Source organism: Crotalus tigris, unplaced genomic scaffold (genome assembly GCF_016545835.1).
Source record: "Crotalus tigris isolate CLP2741 ecotype Arizona unplaced genomic scaffold, ASM1654583v1 scf7180000018301.7375997, whole genome shotgun sequence".
NCBI classification, from domain to species: Eukaryota; Metazoa; Chordata; class Lepidosauria; order Squamata; family Viperidae; genus Crotalus; species Crotalus tigris.
This window is the reverse complement of record NW_024096931.1, coordinates 5,812,805-5,829,773: the sequence shown is the minus strand read 5'-3', so window position 1 is coordinate 5,829,773 and position 16,969 is coordinate 5,812,805. Positions and strand designations below refer to the sequence as shown.

The 16,969-nt window shown below is 46.0% G+C and overlaps 2 protein-coding genes across 5 annotated transcripts in view; one reads left to right on the top strand and one right to left on the bottom strand.

The window, feature by feature from the left end:
- The window catches only part of UBN1 (ubinuclein 1), a 36,342-nt gene extending 28,064 nt beyond the window's left edge, over nucleotides 1–8,278 (top strand). Inside the window, exons 17-20 of one of the 3 annotated variants that reach the window (XM_039349818.1) lie at nucleotides 48–300; nucleotides 1,701–1,826; nucleotides 2,160–2,231; nucleotides 5,641–8,278. In XM_039349818.1, coding sequence (XP_039205752.1) covers nucleotides 48–300; nucleotides 1,701–1,826; nucleotides 2,160–2,231; nucleotides 5,641–5,693 — 504 coding nt within the window. In that variant the 3' untranslated portion in view covers nucleotides 5,694–8,278. The remainder of the gene's footprint in view (nucleotides 1–47; nucleotides 301–1,700; nucleotides 1,827–2,159; nucleotides 2,232–5,640) is intronic. The other 2 variants (XM_039349819.1, XM_039349820.1) reach the window with 2 other exon arrangements.
- Nucleotides 8,279–10,408: 2,130 nt separating this feature from the next.
- PPL (periplakin) overlaps nucleotides 10,409–16,969 on the bottom strand; it is a 60,808-nt gene continuing 54,247 nt past the window's right edge. For both annotated transcript variants that reach the window (XM_039349816.1, XM_039349817.1), the window contains 2 exons: nucleotides 16,160–16,252; nucleotides 10,409–14,177 (listed from right to left, as the gene is read on the bottom strand). In XM_039349816.1, the coding sequence (XP_039205750.1) occupies nucleotides 11,514–14,177; nucleotides 16,160–16,252 (2,757 nt within the window). In that variant the 3' untranslated portion in view covers nucleotides 10,409–11,513. The remainder of the gene's footprint in view (nucleotides 14,178–16,159; nucleotides 16,253–16,969) is intronic.

The following is a 16,969-nucleotide window of genomic DNA, read 5'->3' as shown; positions in this document are numbered from 1 at the left end:
TCACCCACCCTTTCCCTCCTCCCTGTCTACCCCCCCTCATCTCCCAGAAAGGAACCAGTGGAGCAGTCCTGCTGACCAGTTCGTCTTCCTTGAACGTCCTGTCTCCTTCCTACAAACCCAACAGCCCAAAGCTGCCCACAGCACTAAGCTCTACTCCACTGGGGATTATATCGCCAATCCATTCCTTCCCCCTTCACGTGATTTCCTACAGCTCTGACTCTTCCGCCAAGGCTGGGGTGTCAAAGGATGTGATCGTCACAGGGCCGGCCCCAGGAACATTCCATCACGGTGTTGGCCATAGTAAGTGTTGGTTGGGAAAGGTGAGGTGGGGGGCTCACATGCTGGGGGTTACAGCCGGTAAGCATTGCTGCAGATAACGTGCTCCCTTTCCTGCTACATGCGCGTCTGTCCTTGTCCGAAGGGATCTTAAAAAAAAAAAACTCATCTCCACGAATGTGTCCTCCAATGAGTTACCAAGATCTCTTCCTGTCTCGCTCATGTATATGTCTGTCATTGCCGCTGTCTTGCTCTGCTTTGCATCTCAACAATTCCGGGCCTGGGTCCCATCCTCTTCAAAAGCCGTCCTTCGGTTGGGACAATCTTTCGCGTACACGATCTCCTCAGCATCCTTTTCCCTTCCTTTCATCCATTGACACACCGTGGGAAGGGTCCAAGATCAAAAGTCCTTGTGTGGCACATCTCCGAATACAAAGTCCGTAATAGCACGGATCTACTGAGCCGTGGTGGCACAGTGGTTAGAATGCCTTATTGCAGGCCAAGTCAATGCTCACTGCCAGGGGTTCGATCCTGACCAGCTCCCGGTGGACTCAGCCTTCCATCCTTCCGAGGTCGGTAAAATGAGGACCCAGATTGTTGGGGGCAAATAGGCTGAGACTGTAAACCCCTTAGAGAGGGCTGTAAAGTGGTATATAAGTCCTAAGTGCTGTTTCTAGTGCTACACCCATTATTCACCATTGGGTTAAGTGACCGCGAAGGGCTTTTCCCAGAGGGACCTCAAAAATGATACACAAACTTTCAGACAGGTCGGAAGGAACATGCTTTCTAACGAGTGCAAGTTGGCACCAAGTCTGTTTGCATCACTCACATTACTGATGTTAACCTAGTTTCGGCAGTGAAACATCTGCCAGGAAGCAACCGAGCTCCGAAAGCACCCAGGACCCCCTCATTTTAACCCTGAGCTACAAATATTCTCCTTTACTGGCAAGTCTGTTTTGTCTCTTTGACCAGCAAGCCCCCTCCCCTAGGTTTCTGGAAGGGCGACTTTCCCCCCTATGAATGTAACCGTGGTCTTGAAGTATTTGTTGGTGATCTATGCCTCTAAAATGAGGCGGAGATCCCCCCCAAGGGGTATAAAACATGTCCCAAATAGGAGACCCATTGCTGAAATTCTGCCGCTTTTTCTGTGCTGTTGGTGCTGGATGATGGGCTTTGTATGTGCAGTAGAAACCGCCGGTTTTCCTCCGTTCAGGCATTACATGACCTTGAACGTCACCTGTTGTGTTCCTCGGTCACCGTTCCCTCCTTCTGGCTATGCTTCCATCCTATTGTATTGCAATGGCTCGCCTTGCTGTCCGTGGATTGTTGCCGGGCGCTACAGCTGGAATATGTAGTGGTATATTTATTCTTTGAAATGAAACTTGTGAGATGGGAGCAGAGAATTAATGTTTTGGCTCTGGCAGGGAGACAGTCCAGGCTGCCCCTGCTAGCTCATTCCTTGAGAACTGCACTTTCAAGTGATGCCTTGACCTATGGGAAGGGAACGGTTGCTGGGATTTTGCCCCATCCAATGCCCTGCGCCCCTTCAGGTACGTCGCTTTCTCAGAGCATCTGGTTTATGCGTTCAGCCACCACCGGGCAAACTCGTGGCACCGGTGAACTTTCAGCCAAACCATTTTGTACCTTTACCGGTGAACTTGCTGAGCAGCCAACCAGATACGAGATAAAGAACTTTGCTGGAGAGTTTTTGGCAAAGGTTGGAAAGGGGAGGGCGGGGGGTGGGTGGGTTGGGGGTCATTTTGCATCTGAATCCATCCATAGACCATCTTCGGCTCATTTGTCTTCAATGTACATATGTTTCTCTTCCTCCTCCTCTTCTTCTTCCTCCTCCTCCTCCTCCTCAATTCCCCTCTCCTTTCTAGGTCTTCTGGCTGGATTGTCCTCCAGCCTCCATCAGGCAGTGCCGACTGCCCATTTATCCCACAGCTTACCAGGTAACTCCCCCAATTGCTCTTTATTTATTTATTTATTTATTTATTTATTTATTTATTTATGAGACTTATATACCGCTTTAAGTGCAAGCACTCTCTAAGTGGTGTACACCAGTAAGCAATGTATATATATATATATATTTACATTGCCCCCAACAATCTGGGTCCTCATTTTACCTACCTCTTGTTTGGTTTCGTGTGCTTCTGAGTCATTCAGCGGGCACCTCCCCGAGACAGCTGCCAGCTTTGCCTGCCCTTCCCGAATTATTATTTGTTTAGCATAGGCCAGTGATGGCGAACCTTTTAGAGACCGAGTGTCCAAACTGCAACCCAAAACCCACTTATACATCGTCGGGTGCTGGGTGGGTGGGGCCCATTGGGTGGGCGTGGCCCAATGGGTGGGCGTGGCGGCGGTGGTAACGGCAGACTGGGTGGGACTAAAAAGTTCGATCAATTCCAACTTTGCGAGATCTTTTTTTTCCCCACGAGAAGTTGAAACTGACTGATTGATATTTTTTTTTTTTTTTTGCACACGGCGGCGGAGGCCTAAAGCGGAAAGGTTTTATAAAACCCAGCTGAAGGCCTAGGACTGGGGCGACGGCACGTGTGCCCAGAGAAAGGTCTCTGAGTGCCACCTCTGGCACCGAATAGAATATAAATGTTAAAAAGATCTATGTTCAAATAACGATGTCTAGGTCAGTGGTTCTCAGCCTGTGATCCTCAGACCCCCGGGGGCCCGCAGTGTCGTCACCGGGAGTTCACGAAGGCTCGAAGAAACGTTATGATTTAAATTTTGAGCTAGCTCTTGGGGGTCCTGGTCCGTGGCCACAAAAGGTATTTAAAGGGGGTCCATGGTGAAAAAAAGATTGAGAACCACAGGTCTAGGCCATCTAACCTTCATTTGTATATATAAAAAAATCAGATATTGGACCGGTAGATGCCCCCGGCTTACAGCCAGTCACAATGTGATCTACAGTTTGGTGTGGGACCCCACAGTCCCACTGAGAGGAGGATATTATGCCCCATTTATACCGAGAACCCAAGCCGACGCCATGTGAGGGGTGAATCCTATTCACGATTGTCCATTGCTGACCGGAATAGTTCAAAGCCTGTCACCGTTTTTTGGTGGGGTCATTCATATGTCTTCCTATATCTGGCCATCCAGGGACTCAGTTGGGTTTCCATTGGGAATCGATGTTACAGTTGTTGGGCAGATGTTGTGCAAGTGCCAGCGGTCTCTTCCTGGATTTAAGTCTTCTAGCTGATAAATGAGAAAGGTTGGCATACGCCAGTAGAAGTGAGTTATTCACAATTTTTCCGTATTCACGAATTATAAAGCCTTCAACCCCAGGCTACTACATCTCTCCAAAAGCAGCGGGCCTGGATCCCACCAGCGGAATCTCTTTCTCCTGGAAGCTGAGCTTCTCCGTACAAATACCACATTATCCCATCCCAATTATCGGATGCACTTCTCCCTTTGTGATGCCGCAGGATGGATTAATTAACATCATTAAAGTCTGACTTGATTATTGCCTCTGATTATAGTCAGGGTTAGTTATGTATTTTAGTCAGAGATCCTATGTGATTGGATTGGGTTGTTTTTTTTTACAACAGTCGTAAAGCGAGCGAGCGAGCGTGGTCATTAAGCAAATCACAGCGTTAAGCGAATTATCTGAATGATTGTACATTTGAATCCAATTTATCCAATGGGCTTTCCGCCCCCCTGGAAAATGGCAAAAAAAAAAGTCATAGCACAGGGTCACATGACTGCAGGACGCTGCAATCAGACTTAAATGTGAGTCAGTTCCCAACTAGCTAAACTGTGATCATGTGGTGTAATAGTCATAACTTTGAGGACGTGTCATGAGTAATTTTTTTTCTGATGCCATCATAACTTTGAACGGTCCTTAAGCAATTGGTAGTAAGTCAAGGACCACCTGTATTGTGTGCTCACTGTAATAGCAGATTTTATTAGTGACCTTGATTTGTTTCTGATATTAAATGTATTGTTGCCCTTTTACGTTTTTAACTTTTCGGGAATTACCAGGTCAGTCGGTTGGTTTTATTTAACTTGATATTGTCTACAAAAACTGACAATCGCTAAGATTTCACAGAGGAATTGAAAAAAACCACTATTGCTGTACTACTGATCTATAGTGGTTTTAGAAAGACAGGGAAGGCATGTCATAAAAACACAGCATGTAAAAATACTGTTTAAAGGGGGTCTAAAGAGGACAATTCTTGCTGCCTTTATGTGCACGAATCCTAAGCTCAGAAAAAAATCCTTTGTGTTGATGAATTCCAATAGTGTCTTTAAAGACTCTTCATTCCCCGAGCCCTGCCCTCCTTTTTATGATTTTTTATCCAGCTGTTGTTGAAATGAATGAGAAGCTGTAATGGTTAAGCTAGAGAGGATACTTATTGTACCACAGCCCAGCAACAAGATCGATAATATTTCTGATGTTTGAACTGGGCAAGTCTCTGGAATGCTTGCTTTTTGTGTGCCAAAGCAACTTCTGCAGTGTAAAATTTTCCTTGCAAAACATGAAGTGGCACTCGGGACTGGCTGTGTTAGTTTTTTTGTTTTAATTTGTGGCAAGGTCTTTTATTATTATTATTAGAATAATAATGATTGTACATATGGGGGGGTTAGTTGGGCCTCTTTTGATCTCGATGTGATCAATTGCATTATCCTGTGGTTATTTTTTTGTATAAAGTTTCATTTGTGAAGCCACCCAGAATTGTTCCGGGGTTGGACAGTCTAAAAATGTGGGGGCCTTTGGTGCTCTTGGAGCTTGGTTGTCTTCTTACATTATTTCATTATCCAAACTAGGTAACATCATCAATGCTAGTCATGCTATCTCGTTTGGGTAATGAAATGCTAGTCACACTAGCACTGATGATGTTACCTAATTGGGTCATGAAATGTCGGCAAGCAAACCACCATGCTCAGAGAGCACCAAGGACCCCACAGTTCAACCCTGAGCTACAAATATTCTTTATTAATCTAAAAAATGTATTTATTCGACCAATCAGCCAGTCAACTCTTCTGCCTGATCTTTCCCATGTAATCTGTTCTGCCACAATATGGAAGATAAGAGTTTATAAATAAATTAAATAATCTCTCCCTGCCCCCACCTGCCTCTAGTATGGTACCAATCATATGGCAAATGTGCTTTACACACAAGTAACATAATAGAGGGTGCCTCGGTTACGACAAACCCAATCACCTATCCTGTTCATGGGTATTATTTTTTTCCCCTGATGCACAACATTTTGCCTGGACATCATATTTCCCTCCTGCCCTGTGACTCTTGAAAGAAGTCAAAACTGTGATTTGAGTATCTTTAATAAGACTCTGGAGCTTCGCTGCCATGTAGATTGATGACCTTTCCTTTTGTGTCTCTTTCAGATAGTTCTCAGCTACACAGCAAAGGGCCCAATGTGCAGCCGCGGAAATTGTGACAATTCTGAAGAAGAAGAAGAGAAAAAAAAAAAATGCAACCAGCTCTGGGAAAAAGCCTGCAGAACGCAGCAAGGCAGCCCTCCCACGGCTTCCTTGCTCTTCCTTCTTCGGTGGGATCGATCTGTAGGTTCCCCCTCTTCCCCTTATCCCAGTTTGGACTAAGATTCTTCCCGGGGTGGGGCGGGGGGTCTGAGACGGATGCTGAAAAAGGAAGCATTTCGCAGGCCCAACGTTCACTTCAGCTCCTCCAGGGTCCAGATCAGGGGGAGGCGAGATCCTTAACAGATCTCCAGAAGCCAGGTCCTTCTGTTCCTGCCAGGTGCCTCTTAATTCTGCAACGGATTCTGGGAAGGCCCTCGCTTCTGCTTGCGGAAATACCGGCTGAGAGTGAATCTGTGGGGTGGGTTTCTCCTCCCCGATGGCCCCTTTCATAAAGCTTTGCTGGTCCTTCCCTGGAAGATCTATCCTTCTCTGTGGCAGCTCGCCGGTCCCCTCAGAAGGAAGTCAAGACTTGAGGGGCCTCAAGATGCACTCATGGACCTTCCCTTTCCTCAATACGCTCAGTTTTCCTTCCCCCCCCCCCTTCTCTCCACTGAACACATCGGACGGGACTAAGCCCCCCTTTCTCCCCCCCCCAATGGGTCAATGTGTATAACGAAGCTGTCATTTCAGTGCCTTTTGATGGTGGAGCCAGAATGCAAGCTATCCCGAGCTCTCCAGAGCTTTTTAACGTTCTCCTTTTTTAAACATCCTCCTCTCTTATTTAAGACGCACCGGGATTTATTTAAGGGGACTTTGGGAGGTGGGGTGAGTGTGTGTGTGTGTGGGGTGGGTGGGGGTGGGTTGTGGCCCGTCGTCATCCCCATTTTAACTGCGCTCGCTGGTGAATGCCAAACTGGCACCTGGCACGGGCATTCCTCAGAAAGCTGGCGGTTCTTTGCCAGAGTTCTCTCGAGCATTTCGCAGATAAGAGCCAAGGCAGGGACGTCTTCCTTTGCTGTGAGATCTGTCACAGTTCAAGCATCCAGTGACCTGATGTGGCGGCACGTTTGCTCACAGGGAGTTGCCTGTTGCCTGGAGCAGCCAGAAGAGCTTTTCGTACGCTCTGAACGGAAGGGAGACGCTGCAAATCCATTTCAGGACTTAAAGAGTAGACTCCCCCCCCCTTCTTTCTTAAGCTGCTTAGTTGCAACTCTTTTGACTGGCTGGGGACGCTTGGAAAACCAACCAGGGCTGCCAGTTGCCCTGCCTTGGTTATGCTTTGGTGCTGTGCTAAAGGTTTGGGGGCAGATCCTCCTAATCTTGACGCAGCATCTGGCCTGGAGGTTACTTTGGAGTAAAGGCGAGGACCCAAATTTTTGTTTTGGCTTGGCCTTGTCGCTGTCCGATTCTCCAAACCGCTGCACTTTCTGGAGAAACAAATGTTTTGCAAGAGGAGAAAAGGCATCAATTATCCCATTTTTTTGGGGGGGAGAGCAAAAACAGGCTTGAGTAGTCAGTACAAGGCACATAAAACTAGTAGGGTGGTTAGTTGTTGCTCTTTAGCCAGAATTGCAAGGTTTTTTTTTGTTTGGTTGGTTGTTTTTTTTGCAAACTCCCAAACTCAACTTGAAAGCTTGTCAGCCCAACTTGAGGTCTATTTGCGGCCAGTTTTTTTCTCGCAGGATCTTCTTCCATCTTTAACCCGAATTTACTGATTCTTCCACTCAAACAAGAGGAAGCACTTGATCTATCAATTAGTTGAACCCATTTAAAAAAAAAAAAGCACCACGAGTTCTGTTTAATTTGAGACACGTACCCCTTCAGTTTAGAAAAACGGGTTCTTTTCTTTGAGCTATTTTAGGATTCTTGGTTAACCTGTGCAAAATGGTTTCAAGTCTTTTGCATTTGTTGTTCCCTCTTTTCCCAAAAGTTACTTTGGGCCTCACTGGCCACAGTTAGTTCTGTTTAAAAAGTTGCAGCAGAAGAGCCAAAGACTGCATGCATTTTTAAGGTTGCCCATTTTTTGAAGCGCATTTTTTCCCCCTTTTAAGTACATGGATTTTGGTTGGGGGGGGGGCTTGTTTTTCCGTCAGCTCAGTCCTACTCTCTGTTAGTTACCTCTCAAAAAGCTGCTTTTATCAGTCATAGGAAGAAGTGTTTGGCACTTGGCAGAATTTGGGCCTTGCATGAGCCATTACGCCTCCCCCTCCTCACTCTTCTCCCCAAAGCTTTTGGTCGCTACGTGTACTGGTGCCCGCCATAGCTGGAGCAGAACCCCTTGTCTGTTTTTTTTTTTAAAAAAGGAAATGTTCACAAAGCCTCTTGCCTCAGGGAAACGTTATGTGGTGGAACTTCTGCCCAATCTCTCCCCTTCCTGCTTTCTTCCCTTCCCCCTTTCCTTTGTGTTTTTAAGAAGTAGAACTTAAAAAGCAAGCCATGGCAGGGCAAGATCGAAGAGCGGTGGGCGAGCAAGCGGGTGGGCAGTGCAACGGTGGCACCCGGAGCTGCTGCCCGCCGAGGAGCGTTGTCTACCTTGGCTTCAACTAATTGGGGGAGATTTTGTTTACGGTGGGCGTAAGCACCACCAGATGGCACTTAAAAATAAATAAATTAAAAAGCAGTCTCTTCTGTGTGCAGAAAGAGCTGCGATTTATTTTTGTGTGTTTGGGAGAAGGGCGGGGAGGGTGGGTGCTGGGGAAAAAGACAAGCCTTTCTAGGAAATGCGGAGGGTGGCGGTGACACGGAAAATGATTAATCTTGTATACTGCAACTGAAATAAAAATTGGTTGGTTTTTTTTTTTTTCCAGAACATTTTTCACTTACTCCAAAAGGAGGGTTGGGGAAAGAGGCGGTCTACTGAAGGGCAGGGCTACCCACATTAAAGGCAAAACTCCTTGGCATCGTCGCTGAAAGATGGATGAGATGTCAGGTGTAAGGTTTTAGAACAGTGATGGCGAACCTTTTAGAGACCGTGCCCCAAAACCACCCTGCCCTCCCCATCCTGCACCCCACCTGCCTGCAGGGCCACCCACCGCCTCCACGGCCTGCCGCGGATCACCCAGGTGGCCCAGCAGCGCCATGGTGGCCACACCCTCCATCCGCGCCCTGCAGCATCATCTGCGCATGAAGGCAGAGTCTTGTCCCCACTACCTGGCTGCCATGTCCTTGGCTGCGCTGCTCTGCCCGGGCCGCAACCAGAGGCAAGTCTCTGGGGGGGGGGGCTGCTGGTGAGGAAGGGGCTGTGGGGAAGGCAGGGCTGGGGCGACGGCACACATGCCCACAGAGAGGGCTCTGAGTGCCGCCTCTGGCACACGTGCCATTGGTTTGCCACCACTGTCCTAGAAATTGCCATCTGCAGGGAAAGAGTCCTGATAGCTTTAGCATTCTCCAGCTTCATGGATGGATGGATGATGTGGGTGGGTGGGTGGATAGATGGAGGGAGGGGGGGATGGATTGGCTGAGTGGGTGGATGGATGGATATGGATGAACATGGATGGATAAGGACAAATGGCTGGATCTCAACTCCCAGAATTTGCCAGCCAGCAAAGTCTTTGCTGAAAGTTCTGGGAGTTAGAAGTCTGCAGATCTGGCAGGTACCAAAGTTGGAAACACACAGCTCTAGGTGTTTATGGAGTTCCTCAATCATCCAGGTCATGGTTGTCTCCAAGGTGCTTTTCCAAAAGGCAACTGGACTTTCTTGGTTTTTCCTTTGAAAACCTTTCGCTTCTCATCCAAAAGCTTCTTCAGTTTCTTGGATGAGAAACGAAACATTTTCAATGGGAAAAAAAAAAAGAAGTCCAATTGCCTTTTGGAAAAGCACCTTTCAGACACAGCTGTAGGTGTCTGGAGGTTAGCTTCCAGCTTAGCAATTGTTGAAAATTCTTCCGTGCCTACATTTCCTGCAGACATACGTGGAAAAGGCAGGATTACAGTTAACACATGAAAATTTGGGGGGAGTTTAGAGGGTTGACAGAGGCCCGCAAGTTGGTAGCTATGCTGAAGACCAAAATTAGGGATAGTTGTAGAACAAGACATTTGGAGTCTGCAGTCTGCACCTCTTGTGCCTGTTGGTATATATTTTGCAAAGTGGCACCTAGGGCCACATTGACAGACTCCTGAAGTTTCATTCTTATCAGCCCTGGTGTCCTTCAGTCTGATTCTGGAATCACAGTGGTCAATGACAACCCTGGAAAAGAATCAGCTTAATTTATGGTAATGAAAGGCTAATATTCTCAAACTGCCCTGTTTCTGCATCTGCCTTGCATTGCTATGCGCCTCTTCAGGGTTTCCATGAAAATGTCAAAAGAATGCCATAGAACATAGAATATCATGAGAGTTGGAATCATCTGATCTAACCCCTGCTCTAGCAGGATATCCTATACCATTACAAATGGCTGTCCAATCTCTTCTTGACAACCTCCTCTGAATGAGCATCCACAACTTCTGAAGACAAGCCATTCCATGGTTAATTGTTCTCACTGTTAGGAAGTTTCTCCTTAATTCTAGATTGCTTCTCTCCTTGGTTAGTTTCCATCTATTGCTTCTTGTCTTGCCTTCAGGTGCTTTGGAAAATAAGTTGACCCCCCTCTTTGGAACACTGCTACATGTTCCCCCTTAGTCCTTTTCACTAGACTAGACATACTCAATTCCATCTTCTGTGTCTTTTTGTATACGACTATGAATTCAGTGCCTATAATTTTCATTTATTGACAGAAAGGCAAAAGATTTAAAGAACCATTAACTTGAATCACGTCTTTATTATAACTGAGGAGTATAAATAACTTTTCCCATTTCCCTTCTCCAACAAATAACTTGAATACATACAGTCAAATATAAGTAAGCAAAACAGTGCATGCGTCTTACAAGTGAGACTATGGGGAAAATAAAGGCACTTAGATTTGGTAATAGTTCTCTATTAAATCTCCCCTTTTTCAAAGGATTAGAGCTATCTCTACATAATCTTGAGCTGCAAGATGAAGCCCACCATCAAATAGGCATATATACATACATCTTCACTGCCTTAAAATTTGACCACTCCCATATCATGTAGATTAACTTTTTGATAAACTCAAGATCCAACGTGCCAAAATGCTAGTTGTATCCTGGTACAATTGTATCTTTCTTGTAAGTCATGTCGTGTTTTAATGCCAGCCCATTATGTTCAATCACTTTTCCCTTGCCCATCTCAATGAAGAGATTATTAAGCATCTACCGTACCATCCACCCGCTCTTCCTTTGGATAACTTCCTAAACTTCTAAGCATTCTCCAGAAGAAACAAACCAGTTGATGCAGTTATAATAAAGGTTTAGGTGATGCTTTAAAGTGCTTAGAGTTTCCCATACACTGCATTAACTTTAAAATAATTACAAAAGGTAGCATAGCATCTTCTCCATGCTGCAGTAAGACAAAAAAAAAAAAAAAAAACAAAAGCATTCACTCAAGGTCATATAATTCTGAATTTACAGTGCCCAGATTTCAGTTCGACCCTGAAGGATTTGCAGGATTTTATAGTTGACAGAATCTGAGATGCTAAAACTGAAATACGCGCACCGGATAGATAAATGCTTGATATCTGCTGTCCCTCTGCCAAGATGGGAGTTCATCATAATTTGGAGAAGAGTAACTTGGCAAAAAATGTAGGAGCAGAACCTTTAGCTTTGGGCAAAATTGATGCAGGTGACTTAAAAGCTAAAGAGCGCCCAAACGTTGAATAAAGACACCGTAGGCTTTGGCAGATAGATCTGAGGGAAGCATTAAAGAGTAAAACATCTGGATCTGTAGCAAGATGGCTCTGGGCCAGTTAAAAATAGTTTTGCTTAAGTTGAGAAGGAAACGGTTATTTTTGTCCAGATACCAAAACAGCCAGCTCCTGAATGGACATCTCCTTGTTGAGGTAACTTTGATATTGAGCCATGGTTAATCTTCCATGCTTCAAGGCATCTTCAATACAGAATTTCCTCCCTGACTTTCGATCCAAGATGACAGAAGATTCACCACTGGGCCCTTTCACCGTGATCTCTTCCCAGTCACATTCTTGGCTTTTCAACTTGACATATAAGCTCCAGTCAATAAGGCCGTATCGGTGGGCTTCTTCGGGAGACATCTCCTTCCCCGTATCGGGGTCAATGACCACAATTGAACGCCTCAGATGGTTTTCTCGCTGTTCCCTTTTGATAGCAACAGTCTGGAGGCGGGTTTGGAGCTGTTCGATCTCCTCGTCTTTTTCTCGAGACAGCCTTTTCAGATCTTCCAGTTCGTTCTCCAGGCTGTGGAACCTCAAATCGAGGCTGGCACGTCGATCTACCTGGGCCATGTTCTTCAGATCCTGGGCTTCCATCGTGGTGAGCTCAATCTCCGAATGCAACCTCCTCATCTCCAGCAGAAGGTTCTGCTTTTCTATGTGGAGCTTGTGGTTCTCCTCTCTCAAAAAGTCCAACTCCTTGGAAGATTTGGAATTGTTAAATTCCATTTCAGAAAGTTTGGCCTCCAACTTATTAATATCGGAATCCAGTTGCATTTTCCGTCGGCTCTCCTCCTCTAGACTGTTCTTCAGCTTCTGAATCTCATACTCGGTGTCTCCCTTCTCCACCTGGACGCTCTCTGAAAAGACCACTTTCTCCTTGACCCCCATCTTCTCCAGTGCCTGCAGTTTCTTCCGCAGGGCTTCCAGCTCAGTTTGTAGGACTTGTTTCTTGTGTTTCTCCTCTTCCAGCTCCAGCTTAAGTAGACTGTGCTCTTTCTCCTGCTGAGGATCTTGTTGAACAATCACCTTTTGTCTCACAGTGACTTTTTCTGTTGTGTCCTTCTCTTGTTGCTCCAGCTCACTCAGTCTGATCTTCAGCCTCTGCACTTCCAGTTCGGCCTCCCTACGGGCCTGCCTTTCCTTCTCCAGTTCCTCCAGCTGGCGTTCCAGTTGTGACCTCCTCCTCTGCAGCTTGCGCATTTCGGTCCGAAGTGAGTCTATTTGCTGCAGCTCATTTTCAATGTTCTGGGAGAAAGTGTTAATCTCTGATTTTAAGGTAGGGTCTTGTTCCAGCCTCACCACTTCCTGCTTTACCACTTTTTCCCTCACCTGGGAAAGCTCCTCCTCCTTCTGCCTGATGATTTCCTCCTGTTGCTTCTTCTCCTTCTCCAAGTCCATGTGCTTCTTCTGCTCCTCAACCAATTGAGCTCGCAGGGACTCCACTTCCTCTTTCTTCTGGCGATCTTCCCGGTACTGCAGGATCTCTTGAAGGACCTCCTTTACTTGGATGTGAGGCTTGGCTTCCTTCAGGGCCTCGATTTCTTGCTTCAACTTATAGATCTCCAGATCTGCTCTCTCAATGGCTCTGGTCCTATCCACAATCTCATTTCTGAGTCGCTTCATCTCTGTTTCAGTTTCCGGGTCTGTTTTGTACTTAATGACCTCTTTTATGATCTCTTGCACTTCCACCCGAGGCCCTCTGCTCTTCAGAGTCGCCAGCTCATTCTGGCAGGCGCGGAGCTGCTCTTCCCCACCCAGGTATCGCCTCTCCTGCTCCATCATTTCGAAGCGAAGGTTGGCCACTTCGTTTTCAGCTTGTGGATCTGGGCGAATGATTTCTCGCACCTTCTCCTGGACGATCACCGTGGCGTTCTCCTCCTCCAGAGCCTGAATCTTCCTGAGCAACTCACCTTTCTCTCTCTCATTCAAGCGAGCCTTGGCTTTCTCTTCCTCGTACTGGCGCCGCAGTTCGTTCACTTCCCTTTCTGTTGCTACGTCCTTCTCTACTTTCAACACCTCCTTCACGGTGAGCTTGCCTTCTGCCATGGCTCGCTCTTTCTCCAGCCGCCTCAGCTTGTCTTGGAGGAAACGCAGCTCTTCTTCTTGCTGGTGCCTCAGCATACTCTCCCTCTGCTTATTCTCCTGCAGCTGCTTATACTCCATCTCCAGCTGGGGATCGTTCTGCATCTTCACCACCGCCTTTTCAGTCACTCTTTCCTGCTCCCTGATCCTCTCGTTGGAAAGAGTTGCAATCTGGTGATAGAGGAGGGCCATCTCATTCTGCCGGTTTCCTTCCTGTCTCTTGAGCTCCTCAAGCTCTTCTTTCAGCTTCAAGATTTCTTCTGCCTGGGCTTTGTCTGGCTCAATCCGCAGGACTTCCTTGACCACGTACTCCTGTCCCCCTTCTCTTTTCTCATGCTCTAGAAGTCCAAGCTTTTGCTTCAGGGCCTCTAGTTCCTCCTGAAGCTCCTGGTTCTTGCTCTGCTCGTCGGCCAGGTTCTGTTGCATCTTGTGGTAGTTCTCATCCAGCTCAGGGTCAGGCACTTTCTTGACCACTTCCTTCCTGAGCACAATCTCTTGTGGCTTCTGGTTCTGCAGCTGGAAGATGTTCTGCTGGATGACTTTGATCTCTTCCTCCAGATGCTGCCGAGACTGGGTCTCATCATCCAGTTCTTTCTTTAACTTCCAGATTTCTTCTAAGGGCTTCTTAGACTTGCTGATCTGAATGGATTCCTCTACCATTTGGAGGTCAGGTTGCTGTCATTAAGCAGAAAAGAAGGAGTCAGTTAAACCATCTCAACTGCATCCCTAAAGCAAGAGCATAGCTCCTCAAACTGGTGTCCCTCCAGGAAACTCCCAGAATATACAACTCTGCTGGTTGGACATCCTGAGAGTTGGAGCCTCCATGTCTCTGGAGAACATCAAGCTTGGAAAAGCTAAGCTAGGAAGCAAATTCTCTCCCCCCCCCCACACACACACTTTAATGCAGCTCAGATCTTAATGTCTATTTGGTAGTATTTTACACATAGTTACTCAGCTGAGGTAATTGCAATAGCACTAACACTTAGACTTATATGCCGCTTCACAGTGTTTTACAGCCCTCTCTAAGCGGTTTATAGAGTCAACTTCCTGCCCCCAACAATCTGGGTCCTCATTTTACCAATCCCGGAAGGATGGAAGGCGGAGTCAACTTTGAGCCAGTCAGGATCGAACTGCCGAACTGCTGGCAGCCGGCAGTCAGCACAAGCAGCCTGCTGTGCTGCATTCTAACCACTGCACCACCACGGCTCATTTTTTTAGCAAATATAGTTAGGATTGGAACATTATACTGCAACACACATACTTTTTTTAAAACTGTCTTGCTGGCATCTTCTATCTTTCCCATCATTTCCCTGGACTTGATTTCCTAAATGGGAAGTCCTGTTGACATTTTGAGATGCTTCGCACAAAAAGAACATTTTCTAAAATGTAAAATTCCACTCTGGTATCTGTACGTTTTATTGTCCAAGGATTATCTGAGACATATTTCCTAATTATGCCCCTAGCCTGTCGGTGCTTATTCTTCCACTAAAACCACTTGCTGGAACACAACATTGGACAGTTCTGCATTTCCCTTAACTGCCTAGCATTTCACCGCTCTCTTTTTTTCCAAGGAGCTGTAGTGAAGTCCTCAAAAACTATTTACCCATGATACTTTCCTGGGGGAAAAAGGATATATATAAGACGACTTTTGAGAGCGTTGAAACAGCCTCCGAACTCGGGGGTCGTCTTATACGCCGAGTCGTCTTATACGCCGAAAATAAGGTAGTTTCTGGCATATAAGATGACTTTCTAGGCATGTGACTCGGCGTCGATCATCTTATATGCCGAAAATAACGTAGTTTCCGGTGTATAAGACAACTTTCTAGGCATGCAACTTGGCGTTGATCGTCTTATACGCCGGAAATACCGGTAGTTTCCGGCATATAAGATGACTTTCTAGGTATGCGACTTGGCGTCGATCGTCTTGCAACCCGGCGTCGAACTCGGGGGTCGTCTTATACCCCGGGTCGCCCTATACGCCGGAATATACGGTATTTTCTCTTTGCAGGGCTGTGCTAAATATTCAAAGGAGGTGCTTTGGAAAATACAAGAGCATCTCCTAAATTGTGTAAAAAGCCTTATCTTCTCCCCCCCCCCCATTGCACTGGACAATTTTCTTCCATGCAACCACCCAACAATCCATTTTAGAGCCAATCTAATACTTCTGCCACTGAAGACCAGCCATGTCATTGTTTATTATGGCAAATTAAATTTCCTGGGATGACTCTGTAGAGCCCATGAGTATTATGATAACAAAATAACAGAGTTGGAAAGGACCTTGGAGGTCTTCTAGTCCAACCCCTTGCTCAAGCAGGAGACCTTATGCACACCATCAGACAAACCGTTGTCCAATCTCTTCTTAAAAGTGCTGGAGCAGCAACTTCTGGATGCAAGTCGTTCCAATGATTAATTGTTCTAACTTAACTGTCAGAGAATTTCTCCTTAGTTCTGGGTTGTTTCTCTCCTTGATTAATTTCCATCCATTGCTTCTTGTCCTACCTCCAGTTGCTTCCTCAAATTAAGTTTTCTCATATTCTGCAGTTTCATTAAAATTGTATCTGTAGATGGCCATCCATGAACCACCTTTAGAGGTTGGGTTTTATCCATAAAAGTTTTTCTGAACAAGAACTAGTAGAAAAGAGTTTTTTTCTATTTACCTGTTTCAACAAGGTCTGAGCGAATTCCAGGTTCTGCAACCTTTGCTTATTGATGGCATTGACCTCAGTGAATCTGGCAGCCAGGAGAGCTTCCTGCAAATGGAAAATGGATTCATTTAGAGCAGGGTGTCTTCAAACTGGCTCTTTTATGACTTGTGGACTTGCAACTCCCAGAATTCCTCAGCCAGGCATGCTGGCTGAGGAATTCTGGGAATTGAAGTCCACAAGTCATAAAAGGGCCAAGTTTGAAGACCCCTGATTTAGAGAATGGTGGGATCAACTGGAAGGATCCATTTATTGAGGTTTGTTACCTCAGCCATCTTGGCTCTTTTGACTTTATCTTGTTTTCTGGTTTTAAATGTATTTAACTATTTGCAAACGGCCCTGGGACTTGGGCAGCACAGTCAGCCAGATGTTTAGGCTGGATTTGGCATTTTTGTCCACCTATCCTTCCAAGGACCTGGGGTATACAAACATCGTTTGACGGTGTTAAAGATATAGTTGCAAGATGTAAGCTGTTCTAAGCAAAGCTGCCTTTTGCAATTGACTGGTGACCGTTTTGTCAATGCTAATAATGTTCCAAAGGATGCTCCAGATGTTTTGGGATTGCACCCAAGGTACCTTATCACTGTTGGAACTATCTTTGCTTTCTTTTGCCACAATCATTCTATTTGCAGGTCTTCATATATTAATATCATTAAAATTGAAAGAAGCCTAGCCAGTCAACGCAAGACGTTGAATGTACCTAACACTCTGCTTTCTATATTCCCCATGACAACAACCCAGTGAAGTGGGTTGGGCTGAGAGAAA